Source organism: Callospermophilus lateralis, chromosome 4, assembly GCF_048772815.1.
Source record: "Callospermophilus lateralis isolate mCalLat2 chromosome 4, mCalLat2.hap1, whole genome shotgun sequence".
Lineage (NCBI taxonomy): Eukaryota > Metazoa > Chordata > Mammalia > Rodentia > Sciuridae > Callospermophilus > Callospermophilus lateralis.
In genome coordinates, this window is record NC_135308.1 from 53,598,578 (window position 1) to 53,616,668 (window position 18,091).

Genomic DNA, 18,091 nt, shown 5'->3' on the forward strand with positions numbered 1-18,091 from the left:
TACTGCCTAGATAGCCTGCCCTGCACAAAATGCAGTGTTATTTCACAGCCCAAAAGCCACTGCCCAGCAGACATGGGTTGTCCTTCTCAGGAAGCTAATTAGACCACAGTGAAATGTGATGGTTTGTGACAGATTCTGAGTGTGTGTGTTCAGAATACCAGGTTGGGGCTGCTCCGTGCACAACCTATGTTTATTAAGTTATTAGTGCACATCACCCTTTGAGGAAGATGTTATTTTTCCTCCTTGCACTTTGGCCTTCGTTTGCTGGCATGAGAGACCCTCAGTCTACTCTTGAGTGTTCCTATGATGTTCACTATGTTTCCTCTGCATTTGGTTGAAAAATCTTCCCCGAGCCTAGAGGGACTTCTGCTTTTCCACATAACTTACATGCACATTAGAGATATTTCTGTGATCTGGGGGTAAGAAAATTTTTTTCGAGATTCTGCTTGCTTTGATTCCCCCCCCACACACACACCATTCTCTTCAAAATCTGTACCCATTTCCTTGTGTTACTTCTTTTACTGCTTTGAACTTTTTAGATGCTTTTTGTCCTACCATGATTAAATGCTAGGGCTTTGTATTAATGAATCAAAGCAACTGCAGGCTGCTGCTTTACCTGGGTCTTTCCATTCCTCTTGCAACATATCTTTTGTGGCAGGCATGCTGGGTGATTGATGTAAGTGTCCCTTTTAGGGGCTATGGGTGAAGCTCAGTGGAACAGTGTATGCTCAAGGGCCTGGGTTCAATCTCTATGACCTCTTCCAAAGTGTCCCTTTTGAATTTAAAGATTGGTATTCCTTTTACTTTATACAAATACTTCCCCTCAAGTAAAAAAAGTTCTCCCCCTTTGAGCAATTTTATTTTTACATGTTTCTGTTTGTTACCATGCATCTGCAACTGACCTGCAGATTTTATTTTGTCCTTTTTGCAGACTGGAAGTGTCTCCAGAGGCTCAGCCCAAAGCCAGGCTTCCTTCTTCCCCTTACTCTTCTCTCTCTTTTTCTGCTCTTCCTTCCAGTTCTGATCCGGCCCCTGTCTCTTCAGAATTGGGGCATAGTTCAGAGACACACTCCTCTGAAAGTCCCTCTGTCTTCTATTCCTCCTCATCTCCCATAGTAGCTCCAATTTCCACATCCACCCCGATCGAACATGGGCTCCCCACAGGCCAGGGCCAGGCCAGTTCTGAAGAACCGTCTTTGCTTCTTAAAGCAGAATTGCAAAAGGAAAGTTTAATAGCAGTTCCAAATACAATGTCTTCTGCCTTGGGATCACTTTTTAAACAACCACCTGTCTCAGCATGGAAAGCAATGGAAGATTCTCCAAGGGGGCAGATCAGTGAGACAGGCAAGGAGAAGAATGCCAGCAGCAATGAACCCAGAAAGCCTCTCCTGGAGCATCCTGAAGCCGGGAAACCAAAAGAAGAACTTCTGAAAGTTCCCTCCCCAACACGGGACCACATCCCCTCATCTCAAGGGGCCCATGAAGTTCCATTTGTGCTTTCCCTCAACGGTGGTAGAGATGTAAGCCCCGCTGGGAAGCCTCCCTTAGAGGGAGACAACAAAGTTAAGGATGGTGGGATGACTTCCGCGACTGAGGAAGCAGTACTCCCATTTGATGCCATGTTGCAGAAACAGGAAGAGATGGGTCTGAATGTCAGTGAGGGTGAAAAGAGAGTCAAGAAGCGCGTATCATTTTCGGAGCAGCTCTTCACAGAAGAGGAGGTAGGGAAACACAGTTGGTTGGGGGAAGAAGAAAAAAATCATCCCCAAGAGGTGACTTCTGAAGGAACTGCTGAGGGAAAGGTGCCCGATGTGGAACCTCCTGGGTGTCCCCACACAGAAGACTCAGAGAGGGAATCTGTGGCTGTGGCCCAGGCTTGCAGTGCACCAGTCCCCACAGAAGATTGCCTTCTCGCTCCTTCTAGTGATGAGGGTTCCTCAGAAGACCCCACAAGTGAAGCCAGCTCTGCGAAAGGCACCCCACTCTTCAGGATTGAGGGGGATGATGCCCTTATGGCTCAATATCAGAGCAAAGCCAGTGATCATGAAGGTTTGTCGTCAGACCCCCTGAGCAGCCTTAGATCTGCCTCAGATGTGAAGTCCCCCATCATGGCTGATCTGAACTTGACCCTCCCTTCCATTCCTGAAGTGGCCTCAGATGATGAAAGAGTAGATCAGGTTGAAGATGACAGGAAGACAGCAAAGCTGGCTGAAGCAGGAGCTTCATCCTCAGTCACGTTACCTCCCTGTCCTGAGATGGGAAAGGGGCTGAGTGGTGGGGCAGATGGGTCGGCACCCATGGAGAGTCTGCACGACTGCAGGTCAAAGGCCCCCACAGCAGCTCCTTCAGAGCAGATGGCAGCCTTAGGAATTTTAGAACCATATCTTGGCATGAGCTCAAGTGTGGATAAACAGCTGCCAGACCCTGGCAGTGGTGAGGAAGAAAGACTAAAGGGAGACGAGAGGCCTAGTCAGCCTCCTGTCAAGGCCCTGGACTCTCCTGTGCCCAGCTCCTCCCTTTCTGAGACCTTTTCTGCCGTACACTCTCTCCCTAGCTCTCCACATCCCAACACTCACCACACCAGTACAGCAGAATCTCAAAAAAAAGCAACAGCAGAGGGCTCCGCTGGTAAAGTTGACAATTTTGGCAAGAGGAAGCCGCTTCTTCAGGCCTGGGTCTCACCCTCAGAGACACATCCAGTCTCAGCTCAGCCAAGCGCTGGAACTGGGGCAACCAAGCACAGGTGAGAGATGGGGAGATTGTCTTTGTAAATGGGAGAGATGTCGCCCCTTTGCTTTTACCCACAGAGGTTATGGCTTTCAGACTACATGGATGTCCTCATGTTGTAGCTTGCCTGATTTGCTGGTAGGGCCTTTTGACAGAGTCTGTCCCTTATGGTGAGGATACCTCAAGATTGCTTTATTTTGTAGCAAGAATGTAGCAATAATCTTCAAAGATAGTTTAGGAGTTGTTTTGCACAGTCAGATCAAGAGTTCTCCAATTGCAGAAATGTAGTGTGACCAGTGTATAAGTCTCAGAAACCAGCTAAGATAGAGCAGTAGAATCTAGTGGTGTTGAACAGCTGGCACATTTGTTCTGAACTCTTTCTTTACTGCAGAAGCATAGAGAGCTCTGCAGAGAGTTCCTCAGTGGAGTCCTAGGCTATAGTTTCCACCAAAAATGAAACTGTATGCTTTCTTCCTTTTTTTAAGGCTCTGGGGATTGAACCCAGGACCTCGTGTATGCCTGGTACACATTCTGCCACTGAGCTATACCCCCAGCATGAGACTGTCTTTCATCCCTTCTAATACTCATAACAAGACTGAAGGGCTCCTGAGGACATCAAGACACCTGGCCAAGGATGTGCTTTGCTGGCTTTCTTATGGCTGCCTAGTCCTGCCTGCTTTCATTTCCACAGGAACTGAGACCTTGGAGTGTATGCTGGATGGAGATGTGAACAGAGTGTCACTACTCTCCCCATCCCCTTGCCTGACTTGCTGCCTGCCATCTTTAAAATGGTCTGTTTCTAAGTTTTGTGGTCACAAAAGGCTTAAGGGTCCTTTCTCCCTTCTCTTTAGACTTCACCCTGTGAAGCCAATGAACACAACAGCCACCAAGATTGCTAACTCCAGTTTGGGAACTGCTACCATCATCAGTGAGAATTTGATCAATGAAGCCATGATGAAGGTATGTGTTCTAATGCGTTGTCATGTTAGTTAGGGATCTACAAAACACTCATGTCCAGAGTTGTCATTATAGCTGGTTGTGGAGGCACACACCTGTACTCCCAGGAGGCTGGGGATACTGAAGCTGGAGAATCACTTGAGCCTTTGGATAACCTGGAAGCCCTCAGCCTTTCTGCTGGATGGACAATTACTTTTCTCTTATAGTCACCTATTCATTGTTGAAATTGTCTCAACATGCTTGAAACTGTCACTTCTTTGTATTTACTTTAAATTTTTATTTTTTGCAGTTCTGGGGCTCAAACCCAAGGCCTTACACATGTTGGGCAAGTGCTCTCCTACTAAGCAACATCCCCAGTTCCTGGTACTTCTCTTTAATGAGAAGAAAATATCACCCACAATCTGGCCCATTCAAGTCAGATGCTTTCTTTTTTTCCCATGTTTCCTTTTTATCTTTTGGTAAGAATATAAAATTCTTGAATTGTGATTATTGCTTAGATGCCCTTGTTTTATGACTTTATTTTGAAATAATTTCAAATATAAAAACGTTGTAACAACAGTACAAAGAACTCCTGTACACCCCTCCTCTGGAGTCACCAGTTTTCTTAATGTTTGACCAGGTTTACCTTTTCATCCTTGCCCTCTCTGCTTCTTCTCCCTCCCCTTCTTTGCATGTGTGTATACCTAGGCCACATGTAACTTCGTGTCTGAACCATTTGAAAGCATGTTGTATACACTATGCCTTTTTTTAAAACCCTTAAATATTTAAGTGCATAATTCTAAGAATAAAGCTAGTCTATAAACTTAACAATACTGTTTTCTCATCTGTAGTACCTATTTCAGGTTCTTCAGTTATCCCAATAGTGACCTATTCAGTTGTTTTTCCAGTCCTGTATTACTCACTACAGGTAGTTGTCTCTTTAGTATGTTACTCTAGAATAATTCCTCACGTTTGTGGGGGTTTTTTGAACTGGGGATGGAACCCTGGGCCTGAGCATGCTAAGTGTGTACTCTACCCCTCAGTTACACTCTGTCCTCCCCGCATCCTCTTTCTTTTTGTTTTAAAATCCGAAGGATTTAGAATACTGCTGTGTTGCAAAGCCCTGGTCTTTGACTCATTATCATACAAACTGGAAGAGAATGATTTATGGAGAAACAGTGACCTTTAGTGGGCAAGGATGTGTTGTATTTCAAATATGTAGAGAGGAACTTCCTCCTGATTACTGGGAACTGCAGTCTGTAGAAATAAACTCTTGAGCTGGGGGTATAGCCTCAGAGGTAGAGCACTTGCCTAACATGTGTGTGGCCCTGGGTTCCATCCCTAGCACTGCAAAACTAACAAAAAACTTTCTTTTTATTTTGATTAAGGGCAGCTAAAAGGTTTCTTTCAGTCACAGATTTTATAGTCCCCTGGACTCCAGGGCATCATTTTGGTTTTTGAAATAAAAATTTTTGCTCATACCACTGTAAACTTTTTTTTTCTTTTTTTTGTTGTACTGGAAACCAAGGCCTTGGGCATGCTAGGCCAGCACTCTACTACTGAGCCACATCCCCAGCTCCTGAAAGCATTTTTCTTTTTAAATTTTTTAGGTGTAGATGGACACAGCACAATACCTTTATTTTTATATGGTGCTGAGGATCGAACCAGGGCCCCGCCCATGCTAGGGGAGCCCTCTACCGCTCAGCCACAATCCCAGCCCAGCATTTTTCTTAAGTGCTGGGGAATGTTCCTCCTTCTGTCTTCATCTACCTCAGCCATGAGGAGCTGGGATAAAAATACACTGGAGGCTGGAGATGTGAGTCTTCAGTAAAAGAGACTGAGCAGCGACAATTAATTATTGCTGAAAACGAGGTAGCCTCCTCATTCAGCTCCCTTGCCCTCTCTTCCCTGGTAGAACATGATTTACCAGGAAATCAGGCAAAAGAACAAAATAAAGGTGACCAGAATGAAAATTGGAGTCATTCAGCAGCCTCCCATCCCCTCTTCCTTTCACTGTAGAATGCTTTGTGGCTCTTTCTGGTTTTGTTTATTTATTTTGGTGCTGGGGGTTGAACCCAGGGAGAAACAGACGCTTTGTTTTTGGGAAACTGGAAAGACTCTGGGCTTCCATTTTATTTACTCTTCAAAGCTCATTTAATCAGAGGTCTATCTCCTGGAACTGATTAATAGAATGACTTGCCTCAAAACAAAGACAACACTACTTATTTTGCCCTGATATGTACACCCTGCTGCTGCCCCTTTGCCTGCCACAAATCTCTTGGTCCTGGACCCTCTCTCGTAAATATTCTTTGTAAATGTGGAAAATCCCCTGGAGACTGTACCATTGGCCTGCTGTATAATAGATACTTTGTACTAGGCATAAAGCAGTATTTATAAAAATAACTACTCTTAGGAATGTCGCAAAATAAGAGAGAGGTTAGGGAAATAAATTGCATAGCTAAACTTAGGAAGGCCTAGCTGGATCATTACTACAGTGATTTCCACCCCACCTCCACCCCCGCCCCCGGGCTGTAGTTTTAGGGCCTCCATTCTTCAAAGATGATTTATAATTGGGAGTGTATTATTTACTCAGGTGGCTTTAACACTCCCATTTTAAAATAATAAAGACAACTGGATCCTAAAATCTTCTGTTATATTACATGGAAAAAGATGGATATGCATTTCCATGTATGTCATTATTGCAACTACATAAAAAGAAAAATGCAGTGTGAAACTGGATCCTAGTAGGAAATTCACAATAACAAACATCGTTCTTTCTTGTATTACTGGGTGTTATCTCTGTGCCTCTTCCATGAGCACTGCTCACGTTTTAGAAGGCTGGATTGTTTTATAATTTTTCTTTTAAATCACATAACTAGGATTGCCTAATGATTTCAAAGTCCTATGTATCTTCTTTTCCCTTTGATTATAGAATCCAACTTGAATAGCTGGTTGACAGTTTGTATAAAGACTATTAAGACTGTTAAGTGTGTTCACCTTTTCAGTTCTAGGTGTTTATGTTAAGGAAATATTTAGGGATATAACAAAGATCTATGCATGCATTTTAATAAAAATGTTATGAATAATTCTGAAAATTGAAAAATGACCTGAATATCTAGCAATAGAGAGATGTTAAAATATAATGAATTTTTAATAATCTATGAAAACAATTTTAACCAAAATTTTATGACAGGAAAATGCTCACAAAATAGTAATAATATAAAATTATATTCTTTATGATTCTAACAGTGTAAGACAAATATTGTTTTTGTAATTTAAAAAACCTGTTATTTGAGGGAGAAATGAATTGATTGATTACAGTGCTGGAGATTGAACCCAGGATCTTGTGAATGCTATGCAAGCACTCACTTCCATCCCAGGAAAAAGAATTTTTTTTTTTTTTTTTGCCTCAAAGTAAAAAAAAGGTATTGAGAATGTGGCTCAGTGATAGTGTGCCACTGAGCTCAAACCCCAGTACTGCAAAAACAAAAAAACCTTTGAGAACGTATTCTTGGCCCTTATTTACAAAGATGACTTTTTTCTCTTGATACAAAATATAAGCAGACATGGTACTATTTTTGTGGTAAAATATACATACTATAAAAATTTCCCATCTCGTCATTTTTAATGTAGCATGGTAGTGTTGGGGACATTCATATTGTTGTGCAATCAATCTCCAGACCTCTTGCATATATGCAGTTTTTTGGTTGAATATAGATTTGGAAGTCACAAATAGAGTGACTGGGCTAGGGGTATAGCTCAGTGGCAGTGCTTGCCTAGGGTGTGCTAGGCACTGGGTTTGATCCCTAGCACTGAAAACAAAAACAAAACAGTAACTGAGATGCAGAGGAGATACCCTAGGAATGTATGCTTTCAACAAGTTAAAATAATGAAGGATTAAGGAAGATGCAGGTTTTAGAAAAGTAGTCCAACATCTCATTTATTTATGTGCAGCCTGAGTTGGGTTAAAACCCACTCTATATATGTAAATGTCAGTGTGTATTTCTAAGCTAGTATTGCGATCATGAAGTTTTTGTTCCAGGCCAAAGTAGGAGGGTTGGGACTCCAAGTCCTAATTCTGGCTTACATACAAGCAGTTCCTTCACTGACTGGAATGGGCTTCTGTTCATGTGTTGAACAGTGAGTGTTGATTCTGCCCTTGATTTAGCTTCTTACAACTTGGAGGAGGTAGTCTCTTAACCTTCCTGGTAGTCTGTGAAACTGTTGGACCCTCAGGGCAATGAAACTGTCATTGCTTGAATTCTATAGGCAAAAATCATCTTGTGGTTGCTCCAGGATCTTGTTTCCTTAAACTTATAAATCTCTTAAGCCGGAGATTACTAGAAAAGTCACGATTTTTTTTCTTCCTTTATGGAGACCTAGTACGATTTGTTACATATTAAATACGACTTTTTCATCTTGTGTTTCCTCAGTGCTTCAGGCTTCTTTGGCTTGGGGTTGGCTCCTGTGGTCCTAGATTATAAATGCTGGTAAGGAACAGCAACACAGTAACTATGCAGGGCTTCTGCCCTCATCAGGAGTGAGAACACTCAGCTCTGGGACAGGCCACTGTGTACCCAGAGGGCGTGTCCTACATGGCTGCCAGTGAGACTGTGGCCTGGGGGCACTTGGCTTTGACTCTGCATATTTTTTGAGTATGAAATTACTTCAGGTGAGGTCTTTGAGTGGCCACTGCATTGACCTAATCACCACATCCTTCTGAGTGTAACTTAGGCAGTAGCAGACTACCTGGGATGACCAGCACCTTGTCATGTTGGCAGGAAAGCACCTTCCTGCACCTTCTGTTTCTAGGGATTCTTCATGGTCCCCCTCTTCCTTGGTGCTTGTCTCCAGCCCTGCATTGTTAGTACATTTGGAGGATTGAGTCCTCCAACGATTATTATTATTTTTTTGACATGGGGTCTCACTTGTGAGCTCAAGTGATCCTTCTGCCTCAGCCTCCCAAGTAGCTGAGATTACAGGTATGCACCACCATACTTGGCTGATGACATTTCTTTTTCCTTTTTTATTTTTGCTTGCAGTACTAGGGATGAAACCTAGGGCCTTCAGCATGCTAGGCAAGTGCTCTGCCTCTGTGCGATAACTCCTAGTCGTGGAAATATGTTTAATTTTTATTTATTTATTTTTTAGTTGTAGATGGATGGCATGCTTAATTTTATTTGTTTATTTTTATGTGGTGCTAAGGATTGAACCCAGTGCCTCACATGTGCTAAGCAAGCGCTCTGCCACTGAGCTATAGCCCCAGCTCCTGTGGAAATATTTTTTGAAACCACCAAACCAAAGTCAAGTTCAGAGGTCTGTGGCCTATGAGCCAAGTGTAGTTTTTACTTGTTTTCTTTTGCAGTGCTAGAGATCAAACCTAGGGCCTTGCACATGCTAGGCAAATCTCTACCACTGAACTATATCCTAAGCCCCTGGCTTTTTACTTTTTTAAAAATAATAAAACAAAAAACAAAACTAAACAAAAACATGCAACAGAGACTATATATGGTCCATAAAGTCTAAAACATTTCTTACTCACCCTTTATAGAAACTTAATCAATAATTTGTTTTTACTGTGCATTGAAAACAGATTTCCAAGAGACTGAGATCACTAATAACATTTTCTTTTTTTGTATTCTTTTTAAATATTTGATATCTATGCTGATTTTTATAATCTTTCCCCTGCTTTCTCCCTTCTCCCAAGAAATACAATCCTTCAGACCCTGCCTTTGCCTATGCACAGCTGACTCATGACGAATTGATCCAGTTGGTCCTCAAACAGAAGGAAACCATAAGCAAAAAGGAGTTTCAAGTTCGAGAGCTGGAAGACTACATTGACAATCTGCTTGTCAGAGTCATGGAAGAAACCCCCAATATCCTCCGCATTCCTGCTCAGGTTGGCAAAAAAGCAGGAAAGATGTGAACTTCCAGGATAAAACACTGAGATGCTTTTGTGTTTGTTTCCACTTGCTCTTGAAGTAAAAAACATAGTATGCCTGATAATCAGCCAGTAGGCTCCAAATCACTATCTCTCCTGTGTGTTATCTGTCAACAGTTAATTCTACCAATCGAAACCAGGTTAATTATTACAGTGAATCTTTTACTGTACATTCCCAGGGTTTTATTTTCAAATGCCACTGTGCCTTGAACTAGGTTGTAAATATTTTATGCCCACCAGAGACGTAGTCTTAAGAACTAATTCCGAATCAAAGATTCAGATGGCACTGGACATACTAATGTGTTTTAATAGTGGGGTTGTCTTTCTTTGATATTGAGCTTTTTCAAATATATATCTCCAGCCATTACAGTTTGGGGTGAAATGAGAAAAGGACCGCAATTGGTGCTGTTAACCTGTTTTTTTCTTGGCCTTTAAGCAGCTCAGGTGTGGCTTTTTGGATGCAGATGCTGAATTTTGATACCATGTAAATTTATCAGGCTTCTTAGACTTGCTTCTTGTTTCTCTTTTTCTTTTGACTTGGAGCAGTCATTTAGGGAAAGCCTCTGGAGTGTGCCTCTTAGATTCTGAACAAACCACCTCTTCTCAGCATTAGCTTCCACCACTCTCTGACCTTAAAATATCCATAGGTCCTTTCTCTTGGAGATGTAAAAAGTAGAATATGGGACTTAGAGGATCACTTTTCACTCAACTAGGAGAAGTTGATCAAAGTCAAGGTTCCTGCTGGCTGGACTGGCTTTGTCAGTGCCTTAATTAGGGACTGGGTGATCCAAACTCTTACTAAAGTAAAACAGTTCTTTCAGGTACAGAATGGTTTTAGTAAAATTCCTTTGGCCATTTCCATCTGTGCCTTTGCTTGGCTTGCTGGTTTCCTTGGCAGCTTCCCTGGAGCGGGGCCCACTGACTCCTCAAGATGAAGAAGGCTGGGGTGTAGCTCAGTGGTAGAGCTCTTGCCTAGCATATGCAAGGTCCCGGGTTCCATCCCCAACACCACAAAAAAGAGGAAGCGGGAACCTTTGTCATGTATGTCATGAGAAACCACAAAGGAATAAGGATGTATCCATATGACTTGTCCTCTAAATATTGTCTATCTCTGCTTGAAAGGAAACCTAAGTTACTCCCAGGATACTATGAGAGTTGTAGTGCAGGGCTTAATTTAGTTGATAAAATTTAAAAGCTAGTAGAGAACAGAAATGCTGCAGCCTTTAAACTGTTGCTTATTTTTTGTTTTTCTTCATGAACAGACTCACAGACATTTTACCCCCTTGTTAGAAAATTGTGAAGAGTGGGCTGGGGATGAAACATATGCAGAGCATTTGCCTACATTTGGGAGGTCCTAGATTCCATTCCCAGCACCAGGAAAAAAAAAAATTGTGGGGAACAAGATGATACTTATTTTTGGCTGTCTGTATTTTTAAAACTAGATTAATACAGATATTTTTTAAAGCTAGGTACCTGCCTTCTTTGTAACTTGTACCACCACTTCAAGTTTTTCAGGTAATTGTACTGTTGTTCACATCATATTGAAATTAGAATGTTTTGAATTGCTCATTTTTCCCCTCCTGATTGTGATGGAATTTCATCAAATCCTGACATCTCTCCTGGGGAAGAATCATCAGAGGTCAATGGCACGGGCATGGGTTGAGATGGTGGCAGTTATTAAATGGAGACTCTCTTCTGTGTATGTCCTTCTTACGGTGAGGGCAAGGAACAAGAGTCCCTTTTCAGGATTGTTCTTCCTGCAGCCTTGGTTCTATTAGAGCACTTTAATCTGAAGGGTGATATTGTAACCTGATTTATCTAATTAGCTTTTAGGAATCCACAGCTATTTTATTTTATTTAATTCTTTCCTGTAGTACTGGGACCACTGTAAACTTCAAATGCCTCGTATTTTTGTAGTGCTGTGAAATGTGTTGACATGCCTCTAAAGAAACTGTATATCCACTTGAACTCTGGAAATGTACATGTATATATTTGTTCTGCATCATATTTTTTACTTGATATAAATGTATTTTACTGTGATAACCCAAGTGTGCTGGGAGGCAGGTATACACTGGATGGTTTCTCTCCTTTGAAAGAGCTAGTGTGAGGATCTACATGGTACATGAGGGCTTTGGAGATATCTGCTGCTAGGACCTTGGGTATGTAACTCAGTCAACATTGGAGAGGGACATCTGGGTGGAGGAGTGAATTCCTGTTCTCTGAAATGCCACTTGGGAACTCTGGAGAATGAAGGACAATTTACTTCAAGGGTATCTGGCTTCTGCCACTGCTGGAAAAAAAAAATTCACTTTCTAGCATTCCTTGTACTTCACAAAATAGATAACCTGGAGGTCATTTAGTTACTAACTGTCCTTGGCTCAGTTTGGGGCTGGGAGAAGGGACTTATCTAAGAACAGCTGTAGCATGCTCTGAGCCATTAACAGAAGTTAGGGAACAGCCTCTGCACAGGAGCAGCTCTAACTGGCATAGGCCTAAGGGCATTTATCCATCTGCACCAGGAGAGCTGGCACTTGCCTGAGCCCGCTACAGATGCTAATACCTAGCAGGCCCTGGGAGAAAGCTGTGTTCCACAGAAGTGAGAGCAGCTCTTTTTTTTTGGGGGGGGGGGGGGCTTGTCTGATTTCCACCAGAAACATCAGCTAGGATTGGAGGAAAGCATCAGATTAAGTACCAGTGAACTTCATTTGGAGGTCATTTTTGTGGAAAAAATGTCAATCTTTGGCTTGATTGTTTCATATCATCTCATTCCTTGGGCTTTGCCAGATGTCCTGCCTTTTTATTCAGCCTGCTGACCTCATTGAAACAACAGAAGGTGGGAGCAAGCAGCTGCCCTTTGCCATGTTCTGTATGGACCCAGAGTGGAGGGCCTGCATGGATGAGATGCAGCCCTGTAGAAAGCTTTCTGCAGGGCCCAGAGGGAGGAAGGTCCTGACGCTGTGCCACATACTGTATTGAAGGCCGGAGGCCTGTTTGTGTTAAGTTATGCAAGATCTTTCCCTGGGTTCCTTCTCCCAATTAACCTTCTTTTTTTCTTCTCTTGGTGCTGGGGATTAAACCCAGGACTTCGCACATGCTAGTAAGTACGCGTTCTACCACTGAACTAAGGCCCATCTTTTTCCTTTTTTTTAGATCTACTAATTAATTGCTTTAGATGGGAGAACCTTCCCTCTAATATCCATACCAGTCTCAACTCTGTATTATTCTTCTACTATGTGAGTTACTAGTTGACTTCCCCTCCCTCCAATTGAAGGATCCCCCAGAGTTTTTGGATCACAGAATAAATTATTTCTTGTTTTGTTACTTTGGGATTTTAAAATTTCTTTGTCTTATTTTTTAAAAGTAACCTAAAATTTCCTATAACACTAAATAAAATGGTACTGTCTTTCAAAGATTTTGTGTATTTATTTTAATATGGGTATGATTTAAGGTTTCTTCTGTCTTCTGGAAAATCTCTTAGAGTGGTATATGTGACTAGATCCATGAGGATCTCCCACTTGGATTCTTGTTGCTACCACCTTGCTTGATGTCCAGGGGTCCCTAGGCCTTTTCTCCATCAGAGGACAAGACATCTCTATATCCCTTTGCTAAGACACACTCCTCATCTTGTCCTGAGAGACTATGGTATGACGTTAAGCCGGTACACATCATATGAATATTCTGCCTTCAGCTCTAAAGCTGTACCTTTTCCTTTGTAGCTGGTGCCTTTAGCTGAGCCAGTGGACACAGAGCTTTCCTTGTTTTCATGTGCTTACACAGTTTTCCCAGAGAATGAAGTCTTCACCTGAGGACATGAGTTGAATTCACACTGGGTTCGTAAGTGCCCCATCTGGGAAGCAGTTTCTGGATTCAGTCAACTTAGTTGATCCGCTTAAGAATAGAGGCTATTGGGGCAAGACAAGGAGTCTCCTCTGAGCTCATCTCTCCAAAGGCCAAATCTTTTTCCCAGTGAGGGAAATGTTTGTCTTGTAGATATTAAGGTCACATTACAGAGCAACAGAGGCAGGTGGAGCCCATGAAGCTCTGGGTTGGGTCTGGGGAACCTCCCTGGATTTGGTGGAGAAGCTTGGATACCCCAACTGGACATCATTGGAAACACCATGTCATGCATCTGAAAAAAGTTTCTTTCCATCCCCCACCCCTTTCTCTCTACTGGGGATGGAATCCAGAACCTTGCACATGCTAGGCAAGTACTTTACCACTGAGCTACATCTCCAGCCCCAAAATAGCTTCTCTTAATGAAGAAATTCAACCCTATAAGCTTGGTTAAAAAAAAAATCCCTGAAAATTGGGTATATGAACAGCATAAAAAGGAAAACATTTACAAATTCAGAATTTTGAGCTGAAGGAAGTCAAGCCCCAGAAGTCCAGGGGCTAAGTAGTCCCTACCCACCTCCTCCAGGTGGCACAGGTTCTGCTTAGCTGATCTAATGACTTCTTGTGATCCATTCTGGAGCAGCAGAAAACACTGTTCCTCCCCCTCCACTCTCCAATCCATAGGCTCAGTTTGCAGATTTTTCTAAGTAATATCATAACATGTTTGTTCTTGGAAAAGTAAACAGTCAAAACTTCCCCCTACCAAGAGGTAACCACTATTATTTTGACTACTTGTCCTAGAAATTTTCCTCTGATACAAATAGATACACTTTAAAAGGAAGATACAACACTTGTGGCTTGGATCTTAAATATCCCCCAAAAGCCCAGATGCTAATGGCTTGGTCATGGTGCTTTTGGGATGTGGTAGATCTTCTAGGAGGTAAGACCTAATTGGAGGGAGTTAGGGCTTTAGGGGTGTGTCCTAGAGGGAATTTTGGGACCTTGGCCCCATTCTGTCTCTGCTTCCTGAGGCAGCTTTTCTATACCACATACTTAGCTATGATCTGTGACCTTGCCACAGGCCCATGGTCAATAGAGCCAATGGACTAGGAACTGAGACCATGAGCAGAACAATGCAGAAGGGAAAAACAATGTGAGCAAGAAGAAATACCAGAATTTTGGAAATCCTGGCCAGGTTCTATACTGTGTATCTGTGGCTATCTCACCAGCAAGTGCTAGAGAATGAATGTCCACCAAAGAGCTGAGGTGGTAGAAAGAAAATCCAGTCAGAAAGGCTCCAAGGCCTGAGGCAGTTGCCAGGCTTAGTGTGACAATGAGACAGTGTATTCAAGGCTCAGAGTGAAACTGGGTTAGAGTCACAAAGTTTCAGTCAAATGCACTCGCCCAAGGTTGGGGCTGAGTTACAGACCTCAAGAGCAGCCTGACTCTCATTGTTTGCTTGCTCTGGGTTAGAATGATTCTCCCACTGTGGAATTCAGTCCATCTGGTGCTTCTGACAGTCCCACCCGGAAAAGGTATTCACAGGAGTTGGGCCACTTTTTTCTGAGCACCATCCTCAGGATACTAAAGCCAATCTTTCTGACAGAAACCTGGAATCAAAGGGAAAGTGAGATTGGCGAACAGCTCACCAGAATACACACGGCTAACCTAGGGAGGGTGGGCAGAGGGGCTTCCTTCAGGCCATATCTTGCTCTCCTTCCATGCTGTCCTCTTTAATGTACCCTCTAGAAAGGGCCTTGGCCTCAAAGTCAGCATTGCACATCTGGAAGACATTTGGGGCTGCCTTTTCTTTCTTTTTTTAAGTTTTATTTCTCAGTTGTTGATAGAACTTTATTTTAATTTATATATATGTGGTGCTAAGAATTAAACCCAGTGTCTCACACATACTAGTGCTCTACCACTGAGCCACCACCCCAGCCCCTGGGGCTGCCTTTTCAACAGCTTCCCCTGTCCCCCAGCAGCTCTAACCCAGCCCACTGTGAGCACTCGGCTGAGGGGCATCACTTACACCAACAATCCCTATCATGAAAGACAATAACACTAAGAAGAGTCAGTGGTAGGGCAAAGCACACTGAGGATGATGTGTCTGTCCTACATTCTTGCCGCAAGGCAAATAAATACAAGAACGCAGGACAGACACATTTCCAAATCAATCACTTTCCGGAGAAAGTGGAGACTGCCCAGACTTAAATGGCTTTGCAGAGTGCGCCATCTTCTGACCTGGATTTTACCTTCCTCCCAGCCTGTGTCTGAGGACAAGGCTCCATTATGGTACCAATATACCCATCTCTTGTGACTAGAAAAGGGAATGACATTTCTACCTCCTTACAACTGCTATTTGGAGGATCTGAGAACTGCTCTCCCACCTACAATGTATATATAGTTGGGAAAAATGGAATGTTGAAGTTCTGTAAACCCCTTATTTTTGATACTGGGGATTGAACCCAGAGGGGCTTAACCACTAAGCCACATCCCCAGCCTTATTTATATTTTATTTAGAGACAATATCTTACTTAGGGCCTTAACTTAGAGTCTTAGAGCCTCTCTAAGTTGCTGAGGCTGGCTTTGAACTCATGATCCTTCTGCCTCAGTCTCCTGAGCTGCTGGGATTACAGGTGTGTACTACCACACCTGGCCAAAAGCCTACTTTTTAATGTTTTTACTTTATTTTATTTTTTGTGGTTCTGGGGATCAAACAACATGAAGCTATACCAGTGGGTCACACCCTCAGCCCTTTTTATTTTTTATTTTGAGACAGGGTCTTGCTAAATTACTGAGATTGACTTCAAACTTATGGTGTTCCTGCCTCAGCCTACCAGATAGCTAGGATCACAAGTGTGTGCCACTGTGCCTGGCTTTTTATTTTTATTTATTTATTTATTTTTAAAAATTTATTTTAATGTAGTTAGGTTCAAGATCTGTACAAAATTGGGAATAAGATAAACCTGATTCTATTCTGTTTAATAAAGAATGACTTCCGATGATAATTATGTTGCCTTTAGGTACATGTTTCTTCTCCCCAGCAGGAATGTCAAGTGTATATTGTAAAACTAATGGAAGTCCCTGAGATGAACATGTGTTCTCCCATACAAGTGTGTAACATGTTACATTGGGGATTAACACATGAATTTTAGGGGACACATTCAGATCATTGCACTATTTACCTGCCAGACAAACAGAAATAAATCGTCACCCAATACCTCACTCTAGTGAGGAAGTCTTGAAGACAGGGGACTTGGAAGGCCAGAACCCAGATGTGGCTGTTGTGCTGAAGCCCAATTCTTGTATGGCGTTAGAGCAAGAAATTCAAATTTAAGTGAAGATTAATTAGGGATTATTATGTCCCTTGATTGGGGGAATGTCTTCTAGTATGATAAAGCCCTGTGATAGTGGATAGGTTTCCTCTAAAAAAGGAGTAGTGATTCTCTGCCAGGCACAGTGGCCCACACCCATGAACCCAGGTAAGGAGGCTGAGGCAGGAGGACTGCAAGTCAGAGGCCAGCCTGAGCAACTTAGCAATACCCTGTATCAAAATAGAAAATATAAAGGCCTGGAGATGTAGTTCAGTGGTGGAGTGCTCTTGGTTTTAATCCTCAATAAGGCAAAACAATAAATTTTATTCTTGCCCTATGTGATTGTTCTCTTCTGAAGTCCCAGTCTCTCAGGAGGCTGAGACAGGAGGAACACCTGAGGCCAGGAATTCAGGGCCAGCTTGGGCAACTCAGCAAGACCCTATCTCTTAAAAAAAAAACTTTATTGCTGGGTGCCATGGTGCAGCACCCAGCAGCTTCAGAGGTTAAAGCAGGAGGATCACAAGTTCAGAGGCAGCCTGAGAAATTTAATGAGACCTAAGCAATTTACTGAGACCCTGTCTCAAAATGAAAATAAATAAATAAAGATTTCTGGGGAATGTGGTTCAGTGGGAATAGCCCCTCTGAGTTCAATTCTTGGTACCCAAACCAAACCAACTTTATTTATTTATTTGGGATACTACAGACTGAATCCAGGGCATTATACATGCTTAGGCAAGCACTCTTACCACTGAGCTACATTCTTAACCTGCCCCATCACTTTTTAAATTTTATTTTGACATAGGGTCTTGCCAAATTTCCCAGACTGGCCTTGAATTTGCAATTCTCCTGCCTCAGCCTCCTGAGTAGCTGGGGGTCACAGATGTTACCACCTTTCTGGATTAAAATCTTTACTCTTCATGAATACAATTAGAACTTACGTATAAGAAAATATACTATTGGGAGGGGGCTGTGGCTCAGCGGTAGAGTGCTTGCCTAGAATGTGTGAAGCCCTGGGTTCGAACCTCAGCACCACAACAAAATAAATAAATAAAATAAAGGTATTGTGTCCAATTAAAAAATATTTTTTTAAAAAGAAAATATACTCTCTTTTGTTGATGTTTAATTTAGACTCAAACATATTCATCATGTCTTAATCTGTTTGTGCTGCTATAACAGAATACAGGAGACTTTGTAAATTATAACTAACAGAACTTACTTTCTCAAGGTTCTGGTGCCCAAGAACTCCAAGATCAAGGTGCTGGCAGGTTTGAAGGCTGTGTCCTCCAGAGGAGATGAATCCTATGTCCTCACATGGCAGAAAACTGAAGGGCAAAGGGAC

General features: G+C 42.4%; 1 protein-coding gene across 2 annotated transcripts in view; it reads left to right on the plus strand.

Moving 5' to 3' along the window:
* The window catches only part of Rab11fip1 (RAB11 family interacting protein 1), a 31,172-nt gene extending 18,184 nt beyond the window's left edge, over nucleotides 1-12,988 (plus strand). The window contains exons 4-6 of one of the 2 annotated variants that reach the window (XM_076853886.1): nucleotides 932-2,743; nucleotides 3,579-3,687; nucleotides 9,371-12,988. In XM_076853886.1, the coding sequence (XP_076710001.1) occupies nucleotides 932-2,743; nucleotides 3,579-3,687; nucleotides 9,371-9,589 (2,140 nt within the window). In that variant the 3' untranslated portion in view covers nucleotides 9,590-12,988. The remainder of the gene's footprint in view (nucleotides 1-931; nucleotides 2,744-3,578; nucleotides 3,688-9,370) is intronic. The other variant, XM_076853887.1, reaches the window with a different exon arrangement.
* The last annotated feature ends 5,103 nt before the right edge of the window (nucleotides 12,989-18,091 follow it).